The sequence below is a fragment of the Talpa europaea genome, assembly GCF_964194135.1.
Source record: "Talpa europaea genome assembly, chromosome: 8".
Taxonomy (NCBI): domain Eukaryota; kingdom Metazoa; phylum Chordata; class Mammalia; order Eulipotyphla; family Talpidae; genus Talpa; species Talpa europaea.
This window is the reverse complement of record NC_140075.1, coordinates 115,108,850-115,124,485: the sequence shown is the minus strand read 5'-3', so window position 1 is coordinate 115,124,485 and position 15,636 is coordinate 115,108,850. Positions and strand designations below refer to the sequence as shown.

Genomic DNA, 15,636 nt, shown 5'->3' with positions numbered 1-15,636 from the left:
CGTGAAGGCCTTTTTGTCCTTTTGTTTTTTACCAAGTTTTCTAATCAACTTGAAGAGTAGTTTCGGTGGGTGAGCAGCAGGGTACCTTGTATAATGCTAGACACTTGCAGTATGGGAAGAAGTGACTGGCCCCACGGGATGAAATTGGGGGACCCTCCACAGCTGGGGAGTGGGGACAGCGGCTTTCAGGGAGCCTGGGCAATGCCCATTGGGATCGACCGTGTGCTTGGTTTCAGCGGTGTCGTCGAGAGTGCACTGGGTTCCTTTATACTAGGGAGGTGTTAACCAGCCATATTGGCTCAGTAAATAGCTTCAGTAAGGAGTGACTTTCCTTCTAGAAATCAGTGCCTATTTTTCCTGGAAACTCAATTTTAAATCGTCCAGTTCCATCTGAGGTCAGGCTGTTGCCATCGCTTTCATTCCGAGATGTTCTTTCCCATGACGCCCGCTACATCAGGTGAACCACATTTTTGATTTAGAGATATTTGCAGTCTTTGTATTAAAGTTATTTTGAAGGGGTGGCCTTGTTGGGTGGCTTTTTTCTTTCTCCTCCAGGCGAAGGGGAGAAAGGACTTGGAAAGTAATGTATGTTTACATCGATTTGCAAAGTCCTGTACATAGAGATATATTTTTTAAGTGTGAATGTAACAACATACTGTGAATTCCATCTTGGTTACAAACGAGACTCCTTCAGTTATCCAAATAAACGTTCTGAAACGACCCTTTGGCTTGTTGTGGGCAGAGGCGGGCTCTCGACTCCCGAAGCCGGGGCCCCCGACCTCCCCCACATCTAGGCCAGCCCCCCGTCCCGCGCCTGTGTGGGTGTCCTTGCGAGGAGCAGCCCGAGTTCCGGACTGTCGGAGGCCCTGTGGGCCGAGTGAGACCGGGCTCGGCTGCGAAGCCCTTCCTTCTGGCCCCGACCTAGCCGGGCCTCAGACGCAGCTGCCAGTGGTCTCCACCAGCCACTCCGAGGGCCACATCCCCCTGCCCGCGACAGACAAGCACCGCACACCCAGCCGCAGGCTTGCAAAGAGCCTTTATTTATCTAGCGCAAAGTAGACACTATCACAATCTTCTCTGTTACTCCTTTTACTAAAATAGTTCAAATCAATGTTTTACCACGCTATCAAAAAGTTCTATTTCTTTCTCTCCCCAAATCAGAGTGGTTCAAATGAAGGTAGAAACGGGCCCAGGAGGCCCCGGATCCCAGCTCTGTGGGCGCTGGGAGCGGGCAGGCCCGGTGCCCGGCAGTCACGTTCTCCAGAAGACAGCGTGGCTGCCCGCCGGCGACAGGAACCAGACGTTCCAGCCCATTCCCAGAAAGCAGCACAAATACTCCCCCCACTTTATGAAAAATAGACACCTCTACTGCCTGCAGTCATGCATCCTGTTTCTTTTAAAAAAAAAAAAATCAGTAGTATGTATTTTGTTTCCTCTCAAGTTTTCAAGAAAAAAAAAAAGAAAGGTCACTTTTTCTTCTTTAAACACTGATGTGTAGCTAATAGCTTTTGGATAAAAACGTGCCACCCTAGAAAATGTGCTCAGCAGAGCCCCATCGGGCTGGGCTCGGCCACCTGGATGAGGCTGGAGGGCGAGCCGTCACAGTGGGAACGGAAGCCACAGTATAGGTGTCACGCGGGCTTCAACACCGAGAATCCGAGCGTTGGAAACGGAAAGGGACCTTTATGAAAGGACACCGAGTTCAGCACCCCGCCCACTGTGCGCGCTGAGGGCCACGGCGCGGGCGGGCAGCTGCCACGGTCACCCTCCCATGCCCACGTCGCCCGGCTCCGCGCCAGCCCCCATGGGCTCCCGCTGCCGCGGTGCACGGCACCAGGACGGGGCCCAGAGGCACTGCCAGCTATGATGTCAGTGAGGTGCCCACCATGGTGCGGTCCTGCCCTGGAAAGCCGGCCTGGGCAATGCTGGCCTGGGCGCAAGCAAGGGCGAGGGGGCATCTGCTCCGGCTGCTGCTGCCTCACGGCAGGCAGGAGGCGTCTCACAGGCACGCTCTACCTGGCCCCTGGACACCGGGCAGCGTCGGGGCAGGGTCACTCACCTCCAGGCGGAAGGCCCTCTGGCCGTTGGCTGGGCCTGTCTGCGCGAGAGCTGCGGACCCCGGGCCCTGACTTATTGCTTATTTTCAGTGGCGGCCAAGCCAGCCCGATCCAGAAATGACAGACCGGTTCCTAGGCGTGCCCCCACCCAACTAGAACCCAGACCCTTTGGGGCTGCTCCGCAGGCATCACCTCTATGCCTCCAGCTCTTTCCAGATGGGCAGGAGTCACCCAGTCTTGGGACTGACGGTGTTCGCCCAGCTGCAGGCGCCACCCTGCTGACCACCTGACCCAAGGGCCAGCTCCCTCCCGAACGAGCACCGCGCTCCCGCCCCACAGGCGAGGGAGCATGCTTGTCGCCGTCAGCAGTGCCAGCGCCACTCCCCCTGGGCACAGTGAGGACTGGAGCCTATCCCCTGAGTGTAGGACCCAAGGGCGGGTGGACCAGGGGCACAGGGATGGTTGAGGGGTGAGTGGAGGCCACTTCAGGTGCTGGGAGCTGCTGGCCATTTACCGCCCTGGGCCTCGTTCCCGCACACAGACTGCAGCCCGTGATCTGCCATCACACGGAAGGCCTTGCTCGATCCGCAGTGCCCTGTGAGGGGGACCTCGGCTTCCCCTCTGTAGTAGAGGACAAGGCTCGGAGGAGAGGTGACTGTCCGCTGCAGTGAGGCAGCCAGGCAGCGGACTCAGCCTGGGCCTCTGCTTTCCCGCCCGCCCAGCCAGCAGGCCCACCCCAGCGGCTCCTGGCTGTGCACGGGAGAAGGCTGGTGGCCTCGAACCGGGGGCATGGCTGAGGCTCCGAGACCTCATTTTTCCACCAGAGCTTCAGCTGCAGAAGGTCCCAGAGCCAGTTAGAGCTAGGGCCAGTCCTTCCAAGGAGGGTAGACGCCTGCCAGCCAGGCCACCAGCCCTGTCCACGGGGACCCAGAGTGGGGCCAGGCCCCGGGGCCGCGGCAGCTGACCGCCGGCGCGGTGTTGGCCCAGGCTCCCCACCTGGCTCAGCCCGAGACCCTGCCACGGGGGCCTCCTGTGTTGCTCGCCAGCCAGGGAAGCGCTGAACGGAGCTGCCTGGGCACGAGCAGGAAGGAGGGACCGGAAGAGCCAGGGCGCAGCCTGGCAGACGCGGGACATGGCAGAGAGTGTGCGTGTGAGGGGCAGAGGGGCACGAAATCTAACACCGAGAGCTCGGCAGCAGGGGGGCTGGGGACCCTGCCACAGACAGAATTTCCTTGTCCACGACTCGGGGACCCCTGCGGGGTGAGTGGCGTCAGGCCACCGCGGGCCGGTGGGAAGTGGTGTCCCTGCAGCAGGTCCAGCTGCCATTGGCCATGGCGCGGGGAAGTCGGCAGCGTCTCCCAGGTTGCTGGTGGGGCGCGGGCCGGGTGGCGGCAGCGCTCTATGTACAGTTCGGCGCAGGCCAGGGAGCTGCGGCGTGTCTGCGCGCCCGGGCCGGCGGGCAGTCCACATCCCTGAGAAGGCCTTACACCGGCCCCTTGAACTGGTTACCGGACAGGTGCTGCCGGATGGAGGGCTTGGAGCTGGCGGCGTCCCCCAGCTTTCTCCATACCACCTGTGGGGGGGCAGGCGGTGAGTGCAGGGCCCTCCAGCAACCCGCTGGCCAGGAGGGGAAACAGGCCTCTAGACACGCAGCCCCGGTCTTTGCAGGTGCGCCCTCCCGACCAGGCCTGCCATCCCGAGCGGGCCACGGCTGGGTCACAGGCTCGGCCTCGCTGCCCTACAGTGGGCCCTGGGAGGCACAGAGGAGAGGGGTTCAGAAAACCCCACCCTAGTGAAGCCCAGGATCAGCACCTCCCTGGCACCCCCGCAAAGGGGCAAAGACACGGCTCATCGCAGGAGGGGCTCCCTCCCAGGCCTCCAGGGGCACCAGCTGGGACCCAGGGCGTGGGGGCCGAGGACCCCATTCTTGGGGAGAAGGGGAAGTGAACCTGGACCCCTCCCACAGCAGGCCCGGCCCGGCCCCCAGGGCTCACGTTGCACATCTCGCGCACAATGGCCTTCTCCTTCTCACTCAGGTCCTCCTCGCAGCTGTCCTGGAGTTGCCGGTCCAGGTTCTCGTGCACCTCCAGGACCTGCAGAGGATGGGCCTGGATCAGGGCAGAGCCCCAGGGGTGGCCTCGGGTGATACCCCGAGCCTCAGCTTCCCCAGCTGCAAGCAGAAGCCAAGAAGCCCCAGCCGCGGGGTCGGGGTCCGGCTCCAGCGTGGGCGCCCGACGGTAGCCGGCCTTTGCGTCCCTCCTCACCCCAGCGACACTGTGGAGGACACGTGAGGGAAACAGTGCCCTCCCAACCCCGAAGGGGGCAGAGCTAAGGCCAGGGCCCCTGGGGGCAGCACAGATAAGTGGGCAGAGACCATGCTCAGACAGGTGGGTCACCCCAGCCAGGCTCCCCAGACTGTGCTTCGGAGGCACCAAGGAGGCCGCAAAGCCCTCTGGAGCACATGGGGCATGGGGGGTTCTGTGGTGGGCAGGGGTAGCAGGGGGGGTTGGTTTGTGGGTGGTATATGTGTCGTACAGGGGGGAGCCTGTGGGGTGTGCATGTGGCTGTGGGGGAGGGGACATCCCAGCCCATCCTGCTCCCTGGGGGAACACCCGACCAGGCCTGCTCCTTACTACATATTGCCACCCAGCACCCCAAAGTCCCTCCCCATGTGGGTCACTGTCCCCCAGCCCCCACCTGCTGCCCCGGGACCCAGAAAGGGCAAACGTGGGGTCCCAGGTTCCTGGGTCCCGTGGGATGCCAGGGTGTGGGGGCCCCTGAGGGAGCGCCTGGAGAGGGCAGAGCCCGCCCCTCACCTTCATGGCGTGCACGACGGCCTCGGGCTTCTGTCCCGCAGCGCTGTAGCCAGCCGAGGGGGGCGAGGGCAGCTCGGGGACCACACTGGCCGGACCCTGTGGGAGAACCACACCGCTGAGCTCACCTGGCTGGTCCTATGCAGCGCCCCAGGTGGGCCCAGTGGCTCAGAGAGGACAAGATTCTGTGGAGCCAGACCTGGGCAGTACGAGGGGGCTGAGCTGACCACGGCAAGGAAGGGCAGGACGCACCCAGCCCCACGTGCCCAGCGGCGGCTACTCTACAGTCCGCCCAGAAGGCCCATTGTCATTTCGGCAGATGCTGGTACAGATCAGAGGGCAGAGACTCCCAAAGACCACCTACCCTAGACAGAGGGGCCTGGACTCAAACCTCAGTGCTGCCACGTCAGAGCACCCCCAGGTGAGGTGGGTGCCCTACAACGCCCGCACTGCTGGGGCTGTTCTCTTTCCGCTCTAAGCCCCCACCCTCCTGGCACCTCATTCTGGAAACATTTGTTGGCATCGAGCTGGCCGCTTCCATGTCAGCTTGAGGGCAGGAGGTTGGGGGGGCTCCAGCCCCCCACTCCCTGCCCATCTGTATCAGAGCCCCCTCCCCAACTTTTCCCCCACAAGGGTCTCTGGGCCAGGAGATGGGGGGACAGAGCTTCTGCCTCAGTCTATAGGGGGACCCCTCCTTAGAGCAAGGTTAGAAGGGACACAGGACCCCACAGAAGGGGCTCACAGAGGCCTCAAGGGAGGAGCCCTGGGACCAGCAGGAGCCTGGGGTTCAGGAGATGCGGGGAGGGGGTCATCGAGGGGTGAGTCTGGAGGCCAGACGGAAACACCAGGACCAAAGAGCCCGCCCAGGCATGGGGCTGCATGGGCAGGAGAGTGGGTGCTGGGCTCCCGGGGCACCTTGGGGACCCTCCTGGTCAGGGGTCCCTGCAGTGACCGGCTGACCGGGTAGGCTCAACTGAAGGTACCCTCAGCCTAGGGTCCACAGACAAGGCGGTGGACTGCCATGCCCCCTTTCCTGGCCCCACCTGCCCAGCCCAGGCCCACTCCCAGGGCCTCCCAGGCGCAGCCTGCTCCGGGGTCCACAACCCTGGGGCCCGAAAGACATGGCTCATCGCAGGAGGGGCTCCCTCCCAGGCTGCATCTCCCGTGGGGCCGGCAGCCGCCAGGGGCTGAGCCCACAACCCTGGGGCCCGAGAAGCTGAGCTTGGACCAGGTTCTGCTGGCACGACCTGCCCTACTCTGGGCCTTCATCTCATCTGGACAACAGAACCCTGTGTCCAGGTCTGCAATGTGGGGGAACCAAACAGGGATCCCGGGTGCTGGGTGGGGTGGACCACAGGAGGGGCCAGACTGGACAGGTGCTCTCCCCCTGATGGCCAGCAGGGGGCGACAGCCACATGCGCATGGTGCTGGGAAGCACCTGCTTGGCCTCATGTCCCCCTTCAGAAGGGCACTCAGGGAACCTGCTCCGTAAGGGAGCCCAGGACCTGCTCCAGGGCAACCAGGAGTGGCCATAAAGGCCACGTGGTCCAGCACTTTCCAAGCCAGCCAGCCTCTGGGGGCTGCCTGTGAGACGTGCCTAAGGTCCTATCAGTGACGCTGGCACTGCAAATACAGGAGAAGGATACAAGCCTCGGCACTGTGCCCGCCGGGTGCTCCCCAAAGGCCCCTTGGGCATGGGGAGAGCAGGCTGGACAGCTGGGCGCCCCTCTGCTCCCTAAGTGCCCCCTCAGGGGCTGGTCGGCCGCTGCGTGCGGAGACCACCGTGCCGCAGGCGCCGTCTGCACAGGTGGGGCAGGGAGGCCACGGCCAGGACCCAGCAGGGCTCGACACAGCAGGGCTGGGACGCCAGAGCTGCGCCGAGCAGGCACCCACGTCCAGAGGCCAGCCCCACGCCACCCCTCCCGTTCCGCCCAGGGCGAGTCGGCGTCCCGGCCGCGCGGGTAGCTTGGATAACCAAAGGCAAGTTAAGCTGCCAAGCCGCCAACCCGAGCGCCTCTGCCACCCTCAGCCTCAGAGCCCCTCCCTCCCTGAGAGCGCGGGGGAGAAGGACAGGCTCCCGGCCGTGACCCCAGCCTCGACCTGCCGGCCTCGCCGCACCTGGAGGCAGCGCTGGCAGGGAGGGCCCGGCCCACTGGGCCACGGGCTGTCTATGTGTCCCCAGGCAGGTCCCAACGCCTGCACCTTGGGCCTCCAGGGACTCTGTCCCCGGATCCCAGGCACGGGGCACACCCGAGGACAGTGTTGGGGGGGGGGGGGACTTACGTTCTGCAGGGAGTCCTGGTAGGAGGGCGGCAGGGACGCCAGCTGGGACTCCGAGTGGTACGGGGAGAAGCCTTTCCGCAGCGTCCGGTACTCTCCGGGGCCTGCCTGCTGCAGGGGGAGAGGGGGCACAGGTGAGGCACCAGGGGGCAGAGGTGGGGGGACCAGGGGCAGAGGTTGGGGGCAAGGGGCCAAGGCAGTCCGTCAGAACCCTGGGCAGCTCCCTCAGCAGGCCCAGACTCTGTGCCCAGCGAGGGTCCCTCCCTCACCCTCAAGGCGCCCTCCTGGGGACCAGCCCACTCACACCCCATCCGCCCTCACTGCCATCATCAGCCTCTGACTCCCCACCAGAGGGTCAGTGCCCAGAGGCAGGGCTCCCTTCTGCTCCTGATGAGTTTGTGGACAGCTGAACATGGGGGTGAGTGGGTGAATGAGCACCCAGCTCTCCCACCCGAGACCCTCATCCCTCTGCTCCCAGACCCCACAGCTGGGTCCCACGCCAGGCCAGGGAATGCCCTCTGCCTCCTCCTGGACCCCGTCCTCCAGCCCCCACAGACCCCGGGTCTCCAGGTGCCTAGACCTGGTGCCCTGGGCAGGCTGAGTTCAGGAAGATGCTCCCGGAGGCTGTCAGAGGGTAAAAGCACAGGCCTGGGTCACCCTATCCTGACCGCAGACCTCCACCCAGGTGCCCACCTCACTGGCCAGTGCAAAGACCTGCCCATGTATCTGAGAACTGGCCCCAAGATCCGCAGAGGGGCTGACTGTGAGCCAAGGTCACCCCAGCACCTCTCAAGGTGGCCCAGAAAGTGGGCGGTCTTGCCAGGGGGCCTGGGGCAACCAAGGCAGCGAGCTGTGGGGTCACATCTGCCCTGGCCAGCTGGTGGGGTCCAGTCCCTTGCTGCCAGGCATCCAGAGAAGCCCTGCCCCCACCCACACTCACTCATCCCTCCATGGGTGAGACCCCTCCAGGGTACCCCTGTCTCCCTAGGCCATCCCCCCTGGAAGAGGTCACCCCCAATTCCCAAACAAAATCACTGCCCTGGCCAGGCCTCTGACAGGCAGAGCTCTAAGCCCGGGCTGCCCCGCCCCCCAGCACCACTCTGCAGGAACACCCACCGCAAGCTGGGGTCCGGTGTAGGCCACCCTGTTGGGGACCAACAGGAGTCAGGGCGACCAGCCCCAGGGGCCAAGACATTCAGCACTGCCCTTTGTCACCCACTAAAGTCTACACTGTTTTCACACCGTCTACACTCAGGGCTCGGGGCTCAGTCTGGCCCCGGCGCCAAGGTGCGGCCCTGTGTGGTTGCTGTACATGGGGCTGCCGTCTCCTCCCCCACCGCTGCTCGGGAGGAGGCGAGTGTGGGGGGGGCGGGTTTTATTAATTAGCAGCTGCGGTTCCCACCCCGGCCCTCGCTGACGGTTACACGTATTCGCGTGTTCCAGAACTGTATCAGCAAGCCACAGAGCTGGCGGGGAGAGCCTCTCGAGGGGCAGCGTGACTAATGACACATGGAAATGAAGCACCATAATGGCTCTTAAATCCAAATTAAAAATCCTGGTATTTGCCTGGTGGTGCCTGGAAGAATGAAATTCTGAGGTTTTCATCACCAAGAGGGAGAAGCTGAAACCACCTTCTGGGGTGGCTGGGCCTGCAGCCCGGGGAACATGCAGGGCGGCCAGGATGCTACTCGAGGGCACGCCTGGCCCACCTGCAGCCCCCTGACAGAGACCCTCGGGCCAGGGAGGAGGCATCCTCCCGCACCCCCAGTGTGGGCCTCAGCCTGCTCCCTGCCGTGGGATCACTGGAATCCAAAGGGAAGGAAATAAAGGGGGGCTGCAAGCACTCAGCATACCCCTTCCATCCCAACTGCCCCCAAAGGGCCCCACAGCGTGCTGGTCAGGAGAGTGGACCCGGGTCACAGGCCGAAGTCCGGAGACCTGAGCACACCCCAGGCCTCCCTCTGGGGTGTCATTGCCACACTGCCCAACTCAGCCAGGCCGAGACGGGCAGCAAGGAGAACGGGGGCACCCCCATTCTCCCATCCCATCTCCCTATGGGTTCCTGCTTAAGAAGCTGGGGGCCCCTCGGGTCACCGCAATATATGTGGGAGCATTGTTGGAGGGGTGCTGAATGGAAACGGGCAGGGGCAGGACAAGGAGAAGACTCCACTTTGGGGGGAGGGCGGCAGTTGTGGGCGGGGCCCCTTTCTGGGTTCACTCAAGGGGAGCTACCCACCCCTCCTCCCTGCCTCCTTGAAGGGGACTGCCTGCTGCAGCAGTTTTGTTTCAGAAGCACCTACTGTGCGCACTCTGGCAGGGGGGCAGTGCCTGCAGGGGAAGCGGGGGCTGCGGGGTGGAAGCAAGGGCAGGTGCAGACACGGGGCCCCACATGCAGACACCGGAAGGGGACCGGCCACTCAGACCCGCGGGCCCAGGCCGCAGGGCAGAGAGGAGAGGCTCATGCAGGGCCGGTGGGTGTCTCAGACCTGGGTGCCTCCCACTCCCTGGGGACACGCCGGGGCCCTCCCAGGCGCCAGGACACGGTGCACCAGCCCTTTAGGTGAGTGCAGAGGGGGACCTGAACTCACATTCATCCAGGGCCCAAACCCACTTTCCGACACCACCAGACTGACTGCGTGGCCATAGGCCGAGCTGTGGCCCACGCACCCAAATCCAGGCGCAGGCTCGCCGGCCCCGGTACCTCCACAGGGGACCCATCTGGAGACAGGTCCTTGGAGGGGTGATCAACTGACTGAGGCCACCGGGTAGGCGTCCTCCTGAAAAGCACAAACTGAGACTTGGAAGGCAACGGGCACACAGGGGGCACACGACAGCCCAGGAGGCAGGCCCGGACAGGGCCCCTCAAGGCCTCAGCGCAACCACTCCTGGCCCCGGGGCCATGCGACAATACACGCCCAATATTTAGCTGCTCAGTGTCTGGGACCAACACGTCCCCCGTGCCAGGAAATCCTCCTCCGCCCAGCCTCAGTTTCCCCGTCTGCACATGGTATAAACCCAGGGGTCACCTGCGACCTGAGAGTTCGGGGACCCTGTGTGGTAGTACAGGGACAGCAGGTGTGGGTCAGGGGTGGGGTCAGGCCAGACCCTGGGAGCAAGCACCCAAAGGCTCTTGCTCTTGACAAAGCCGCTTCCGGCACTGAACGGGTTTATCGCTCATCAGCCAGTGGCGGAGCCGGTGGGGAGCAGAGCACAAGGCCGCAGCGGCAGTTACAGCCGCCCCCACGCGAGCCGGCTGGCTCAGAAACCGGCAGGAAAAATCACCGTGTGCGTACGGGCTGGGGATGAATCACCAAGAGGAAGCAGCTGTGTTGATGAAATTTTACAGCCGCCACGAGAAAGAAAATACGAACTGCAATACAGTAATTTAGCCTGTGAACACTCTGGCACATTTTTAATTAAAGCTATTTTGGAGTTAAATAGAGGCCACGGGGTGGGGGGGGTGGGGGGTGTCCGCGGAGGCCCTGCCTCCCACCCTGACCTGGGGCCACGTCCCCTTCAGACATTCCAAGACCCACGCTGCTCTCTCCTGCTTTTCCCCAGCGGGCAGAGTCCCTGTTCTGCACACTGGGATTTCACAAGATCTATGGACCAGTCATACAACCTCCTGTGCCAGAGCCCACCAGGCCGAGGCCAGAGTCCCGCCCAGCAGCCACCTCTCCTCGAGCCCCACAATGCCATGGGCATCACAGCTGCCTGCAGGGATGAGCATGCTGCGGCCGAGCAGATCTCCCTTGGCTAAGGGTCTCCTCTGCACCTCAGACTCCGGGTGGGGGCAGCTAGGGGTTCCCCAAGGTGCATCCCCCCAGTCCAGCAGTGCTGAACCCCAGAGATGCCGAGCCTACCCAGGGACACCCCACCTCTGCAGTCCCCAGCCGCCCTCAAGCACGTGAGCCCCTGCCTGGTTGCCCTGCACCCCAGGGCCATGTACACAGCAAGTGACCAGATAAACACTGGGCGCCCTTTTATAGGTGAGCAGATGGAGGTGGGGGCTCGAGGAGCCTCATAAAGCTGGAGCAACAGGAGCCCTGGGGATACCCTGGAGACACCCCATAGTGCCACCAAGCCCTGGGTGCTTCAGCTGGCATCAGGCAGAGGGCCAGTCCCCCCCTGCAGCAAGTGCACATGGGCAGGCAACTCGCGAGGCTCCAGGGGGCTGAGACCCCAGCGCCACACGGCTGTCCCCCTTCTCAAGATGCTGAGTGTGGCCCTGACCCCCCAACACCAGCTGGGAGACCCTGGACAAGACCCTCTACCCACCAGCAGGGTTTTCGCTAAGAGACTAGGGATGGGAGCTGGGTGTCACGGCCACCTCCACCCCAGCCCCACGGACACCCACCACCAGCAGCAGAGCTGGGCTCAGGGGCTCGGCCAGAGAAAGGAAAGTTCAGCTGCAGAAATCGGCCACTTGGACGCACCGCGTCGTACGCAGAGTCCCCAGCACAGTCCGAGAGCGGTCGGGTAGGGAAACGCCTGCGACCCCTGCACCCCAGTCCAGCCTCTTGCAGCTGGCAAGTCGGGCTTTGGGCTAGGGACCCCATCTGAAAGATGTCTGGGTCCAGCGTGCCCGGCCCAGAGTGGGCACAGTTGGGGACAGAACCCTGCTGCAGTGCCTCCAAGCCAAGCCCCAGGTCTGACCCCCAGGAGCAGCTCAGACCAGGCTTGGGGACAGGGAAGGGGTGGGAAGAGCCACCCCCAGCCCGCCCAAGCGGCTGTGGTCCCCGAAGCCCCAGGCACAGGGCCCTGTCCGCCTCTGAACACCTTAGTGTGGAGCAAGTGGACACAGACCTGGGGCAGTCCCTCGGGAGACCAGGGTGCCCACAGGGAGGAAGAGGGAAGTGCAGGGCGGCTGTCCCTGCGGTAGCCAGGACACAGGGGCTGAGGGTCAGGGACGCTTCCATCCTTGGGGAACAGGACAAGCCGTGACCAGGGAGGCCACAGAGCAGCACTGCAAACAGCACCCGCGCCAGGGACAGTGAGACAGCGACACCAGCGGGCGGACTTAAGGCCACTGGCCCCAGCGGCCACGGCCAGATGCGGTGCGGCCTCCATCCTGGGTCCAGTGGCCGCAGCGAGAACTCCCCATCCCGCTCGCTGCCCCAAACCTGAGGCCCGCGCCCTAATGCTGCCCCCGCCACCCCCATTCTGCCTGCGGCTCCCAAAGAGACCCCACAGCCCCCTCGCCTTAGCCACTGCAACTGGCCAGGGTCAGGGCCCTGGAGTGCATGGGTGTGAGGAGCCCCCGCCCCCAACCTGTGTGGCCCCAGCAACATCTTCCCACCCCCCGCCCGCCCCACCAGCCCCGAGAAGCAAACGTGTCCATGGCCAAGCCCTTCTGCTTACAGGGCCTTAAACCAACATATAAAGTTACAGACACAGCCCTGCCATTCAGCGCACAACCTGGCATGGGGTGGTGGTCGGGGGTGGTGAGGCGAGGGGCACCCCAGAGGGGAACCATGAACGCTGCGGAGTCCTCGGGGCCGTGGGCACTGTCCATGGGGCCCGTGCGGGGTGAGGCCTGCACTCCACACGGGCCGTGAGCCTCCCGGCGGCCACGCAGCGGACAGAGCGGTGCCGCGGGCAGCCCGAGGCGGGGTGCCAAGTCTGCTCGTCGCCTAGCAACAGGCCCAGACAGCTGAGCCTGCCCTGGGGTCGGTTCCCAGAGAAACGCTTTGGGCATCCGCCTGCCGCCTGGGGGCCAGCGAGTGTGGGGAGGGGGTGCCGAGATAAGCCAGGGGTGGGTGCAGGGGAGAGGCTGGAGGGTCAGCCAAGTTGGCTGGCTTCCCGGCGCCCCAAGCCGGGCTGAGCAGGGCTCCCACCACCGGGGACCCCCTGCAGCAGGGCGGGCCCACGTTCTGGGCAGTCCCGGCCCCTCCACACTTCCATTACCTGCTCGGCCTCCCCCCGCACCTCCCCACCCCAGCCCCGACCCTGCTCTCCTGCGCGCAGGAGGGACGCGTGGTGGAGGCAGGCCCGGGAGGAAGCAGGAAGACCCCAGCCCGGGGAGGCAGGGGGTTTCTCGTGGCTCCGGGCGAGGGCCCAAGGGCCGCGCTCCAGCCAGGACCGCCCGTCCTCCAGCCATGGGTGCTCCCAGAACCGCTCAGGGGCACAGACGGCAAAAGGCCGTGATGAAGGGCAGCCCCGAGGCTGGGCAGGGAGATGACGTCTGTGGCCCCACGGCCCGAGAGGCAGCACGGGCAGGTGGGAGAAGAGGTGAGACAGGGAGGAGCCCCGTGAGAGGGACGCGTGGCACGCGGCACAGCTCACTGGCTCACACGGGCCCCCGTGTGGGCACCCACCCGCCCACCGGGCACCCACCTGTGCAAGCAGCTTGTCACCTTCCAGCAGCTTCACCTTGGTCTCCAGCTGCCTGATGTAGGTGGACGAGGGATCTGCAACGACAGGGGGACAGAAACCATCAGACACACACCCGCAGGAGAGCCCCCCACGTGCCCCTTCACCGTGGAGCCAGGTCTGGGGTTCCAGGACCTATCAGGAAGAGATGAGGGGCCATCACACCAGAGGGTACCCCCGAGGGCCCCGAGTCCAGAGGGTGTCCCCCTCCCCCCCACAGTGGGGAAACTCAAGCCCTGACAGTGCAAGTCAGCACCATAGTCCTCTGCCCACCGCGCAGGAGCACCTGGGGGGGGGGGGGGGCGCAGGGGGCACATGGGTGGGGGTGCACGCGTGGCAGGAGTGGGCCACCTTTCCACCCAGGTTCTTCCAGAGGTGAGCACAGAGCTAGAGGTGCTGGATTCGGCCTTGGGACATCCCCACCAGCCACCCCCAGGTTCTTTTTTTTTTTTTTTTTTTTTAAGGCCAGAGGTATGGGGAAGTGGGGAGAGGATCCACCAGAGACAGAGCGGGGAGCAGAACAGGCAGATTGACTGAAGTACACTGCTGAGGGGAGCAGCGGGCGAGGCAGGAGAGGTCTGCTGCGCCATGTGGGTTGCTCCCTGGCTGGCCGGGGGATGGAACTCTTGCTGCAGAGGCTGCAGATTCCTTCATAGGTTGTGTCTTAACCCCTTGTGCCACCAGGGAGGCCCCACCCCCAGGTTCTGATGGGGCCGTTGGGGGCGGCCCAACAGTCAATGGCTGCAAAGTGCTGCAGCAGAGGTGTCCCCCCACCCCTGAGCTCAGTATCACATCAGAGAAGCCGGCAAAATTCCAGCACGGCACTGGGTTGCTGGAGATTAGCGTGGCATGCGGCAGAGGTGACAAAGTGGCCAGGCCAGGAGGGCCTGCTGGAGGACCCAGCAGCACAGGTGGGCCAGGGGACCAAACCAGCCCAGCAAGCACAGAGGCAGGTGGGTGTGGGGGCCCCCCTGGGTGCAGACAGCAGCACCTCCCCCCCCCCCCCCCCCCCGCCCCGGGGTCTGCAGCAGCCTAGAGAGGGGCTGGCTAGGGCCTCTGTTCCCAGGAGCACCTCAGTGGAGCTCACAAGGCCCACATGCCAGCCATGCCCCATCCACCCCCACCAGCCAGGCCCCATCTAGCCCCACCAGTCTGCCCCTCAAAGGATGCAGGGTTGTTCCAGATGACAGCACCCGCCCTTTATCTCAGAAGGCGTCAGACAAGGGCCCTTCAACCAAACCCAGACCTAATGCCCAGACGAGTCTGGCGGCTTGGGGACCCAGGGAACAGGCCCGTGGGGTCTTGGCTGGGCACAGGGGGTGGGGGTGCTGCCACAGGACAGTGTCTGTCCACCCCTGGCAGAGGCAAGCAGGGCGCAGGCCTGCATGTGTGGGTCACTGTGTTCCCCAAGCTCGTGGGAAGGACCCTTCAGAGACCAGCCTGGCCAATGCTGGACCAAGCCCAGGAGTTTTCTTCCAGGCGCAAGGCGGGAGCAGGGGCGCCCAGCCCCCCATCACTGCTTGGGGATTACACAACCCCCCACCAGCTCCAATCAGCACCAGTCACCTCTCAGGAATGTGGGCCCTTCCAGAGAAGGAGCAGGGTGGCTCCCCACCAGAACCCCACCCTCGCCCTTGGGGATGACACCTGACCAGCACAGTCCTACTGGGGAGCCCTGCCACAGCCTGGTGCGATACCCCCCATCCCACCCCCCAGCACCTCCTCCACAGCTGAGGGATCAAGGCTCTGAGGCAAAGTGGCTTATTCACAGACTAAACCGCTGGGCCGTGGTGGAGAAGGAGGGGGCCCACCCAGCATGGGGCAGACCAGGCAAGGAACCCGGCCAGCTGCTGGCCTGGCTTTCACCCTCCCCGGGTGGGTCACTGCGGTCCCAGCCTGCACCCGCCTGCGTCCACCCATCCGTCACTGACAAGCAGCCCCGTGTCCAGCCACACAAACAGGTCTGATGGGAAAAGCCGCAGTGTTCTGAGTGTGCTGGGCCCTGCTGAGCAGGGTGTGGGAGATGGGGTGCAGCCAGGGCTCCCCGACATGTCCAATGCATGCTGTTTATAGAAGGCTCCCGGAACACCAACTGGGAAGCAGTGGATGGAGGA

The 15,636-nt window shown here is 64.2% G+C and overlaps 1 protein-coding gene across 1 annotated transcript in view; it reads right to left on the bottom strand.

Annotated features, from left to right (window-relative positions):
• Positions 1-3,540: 3,540 nt before the first annotated feature.
• Positions 3,541-15,636, bottom strand: part of CCDC85C (coiled-coil domain containing 85C) — a gene marked incomplete at both ends in the record, with an annotated part of 54,388 nt that continues 42,292 nt past the window's right edge. The window contains 5 exons of the mRNA XM_084240321.1: positions 3,541-3,630; positions 4,052-4,150; positions 4,874-4,969; positions 7,154-7,261; positions 13,487-13,560. Coding sequence (XP_084096447.1) covers positions 3,541-3,630; positions 4,052-4,150; positions 4,874-4,969; positions 7,154-7,261; positions 13,487-13,560 — 467 coding nt within the window. The remainder of the gene's footprint in view (positions 3,631-4,051; positions 4,151-4,873; positions 4,970-7,153; positions 7,262-13,486; positions 13,561-15,636) is intronic.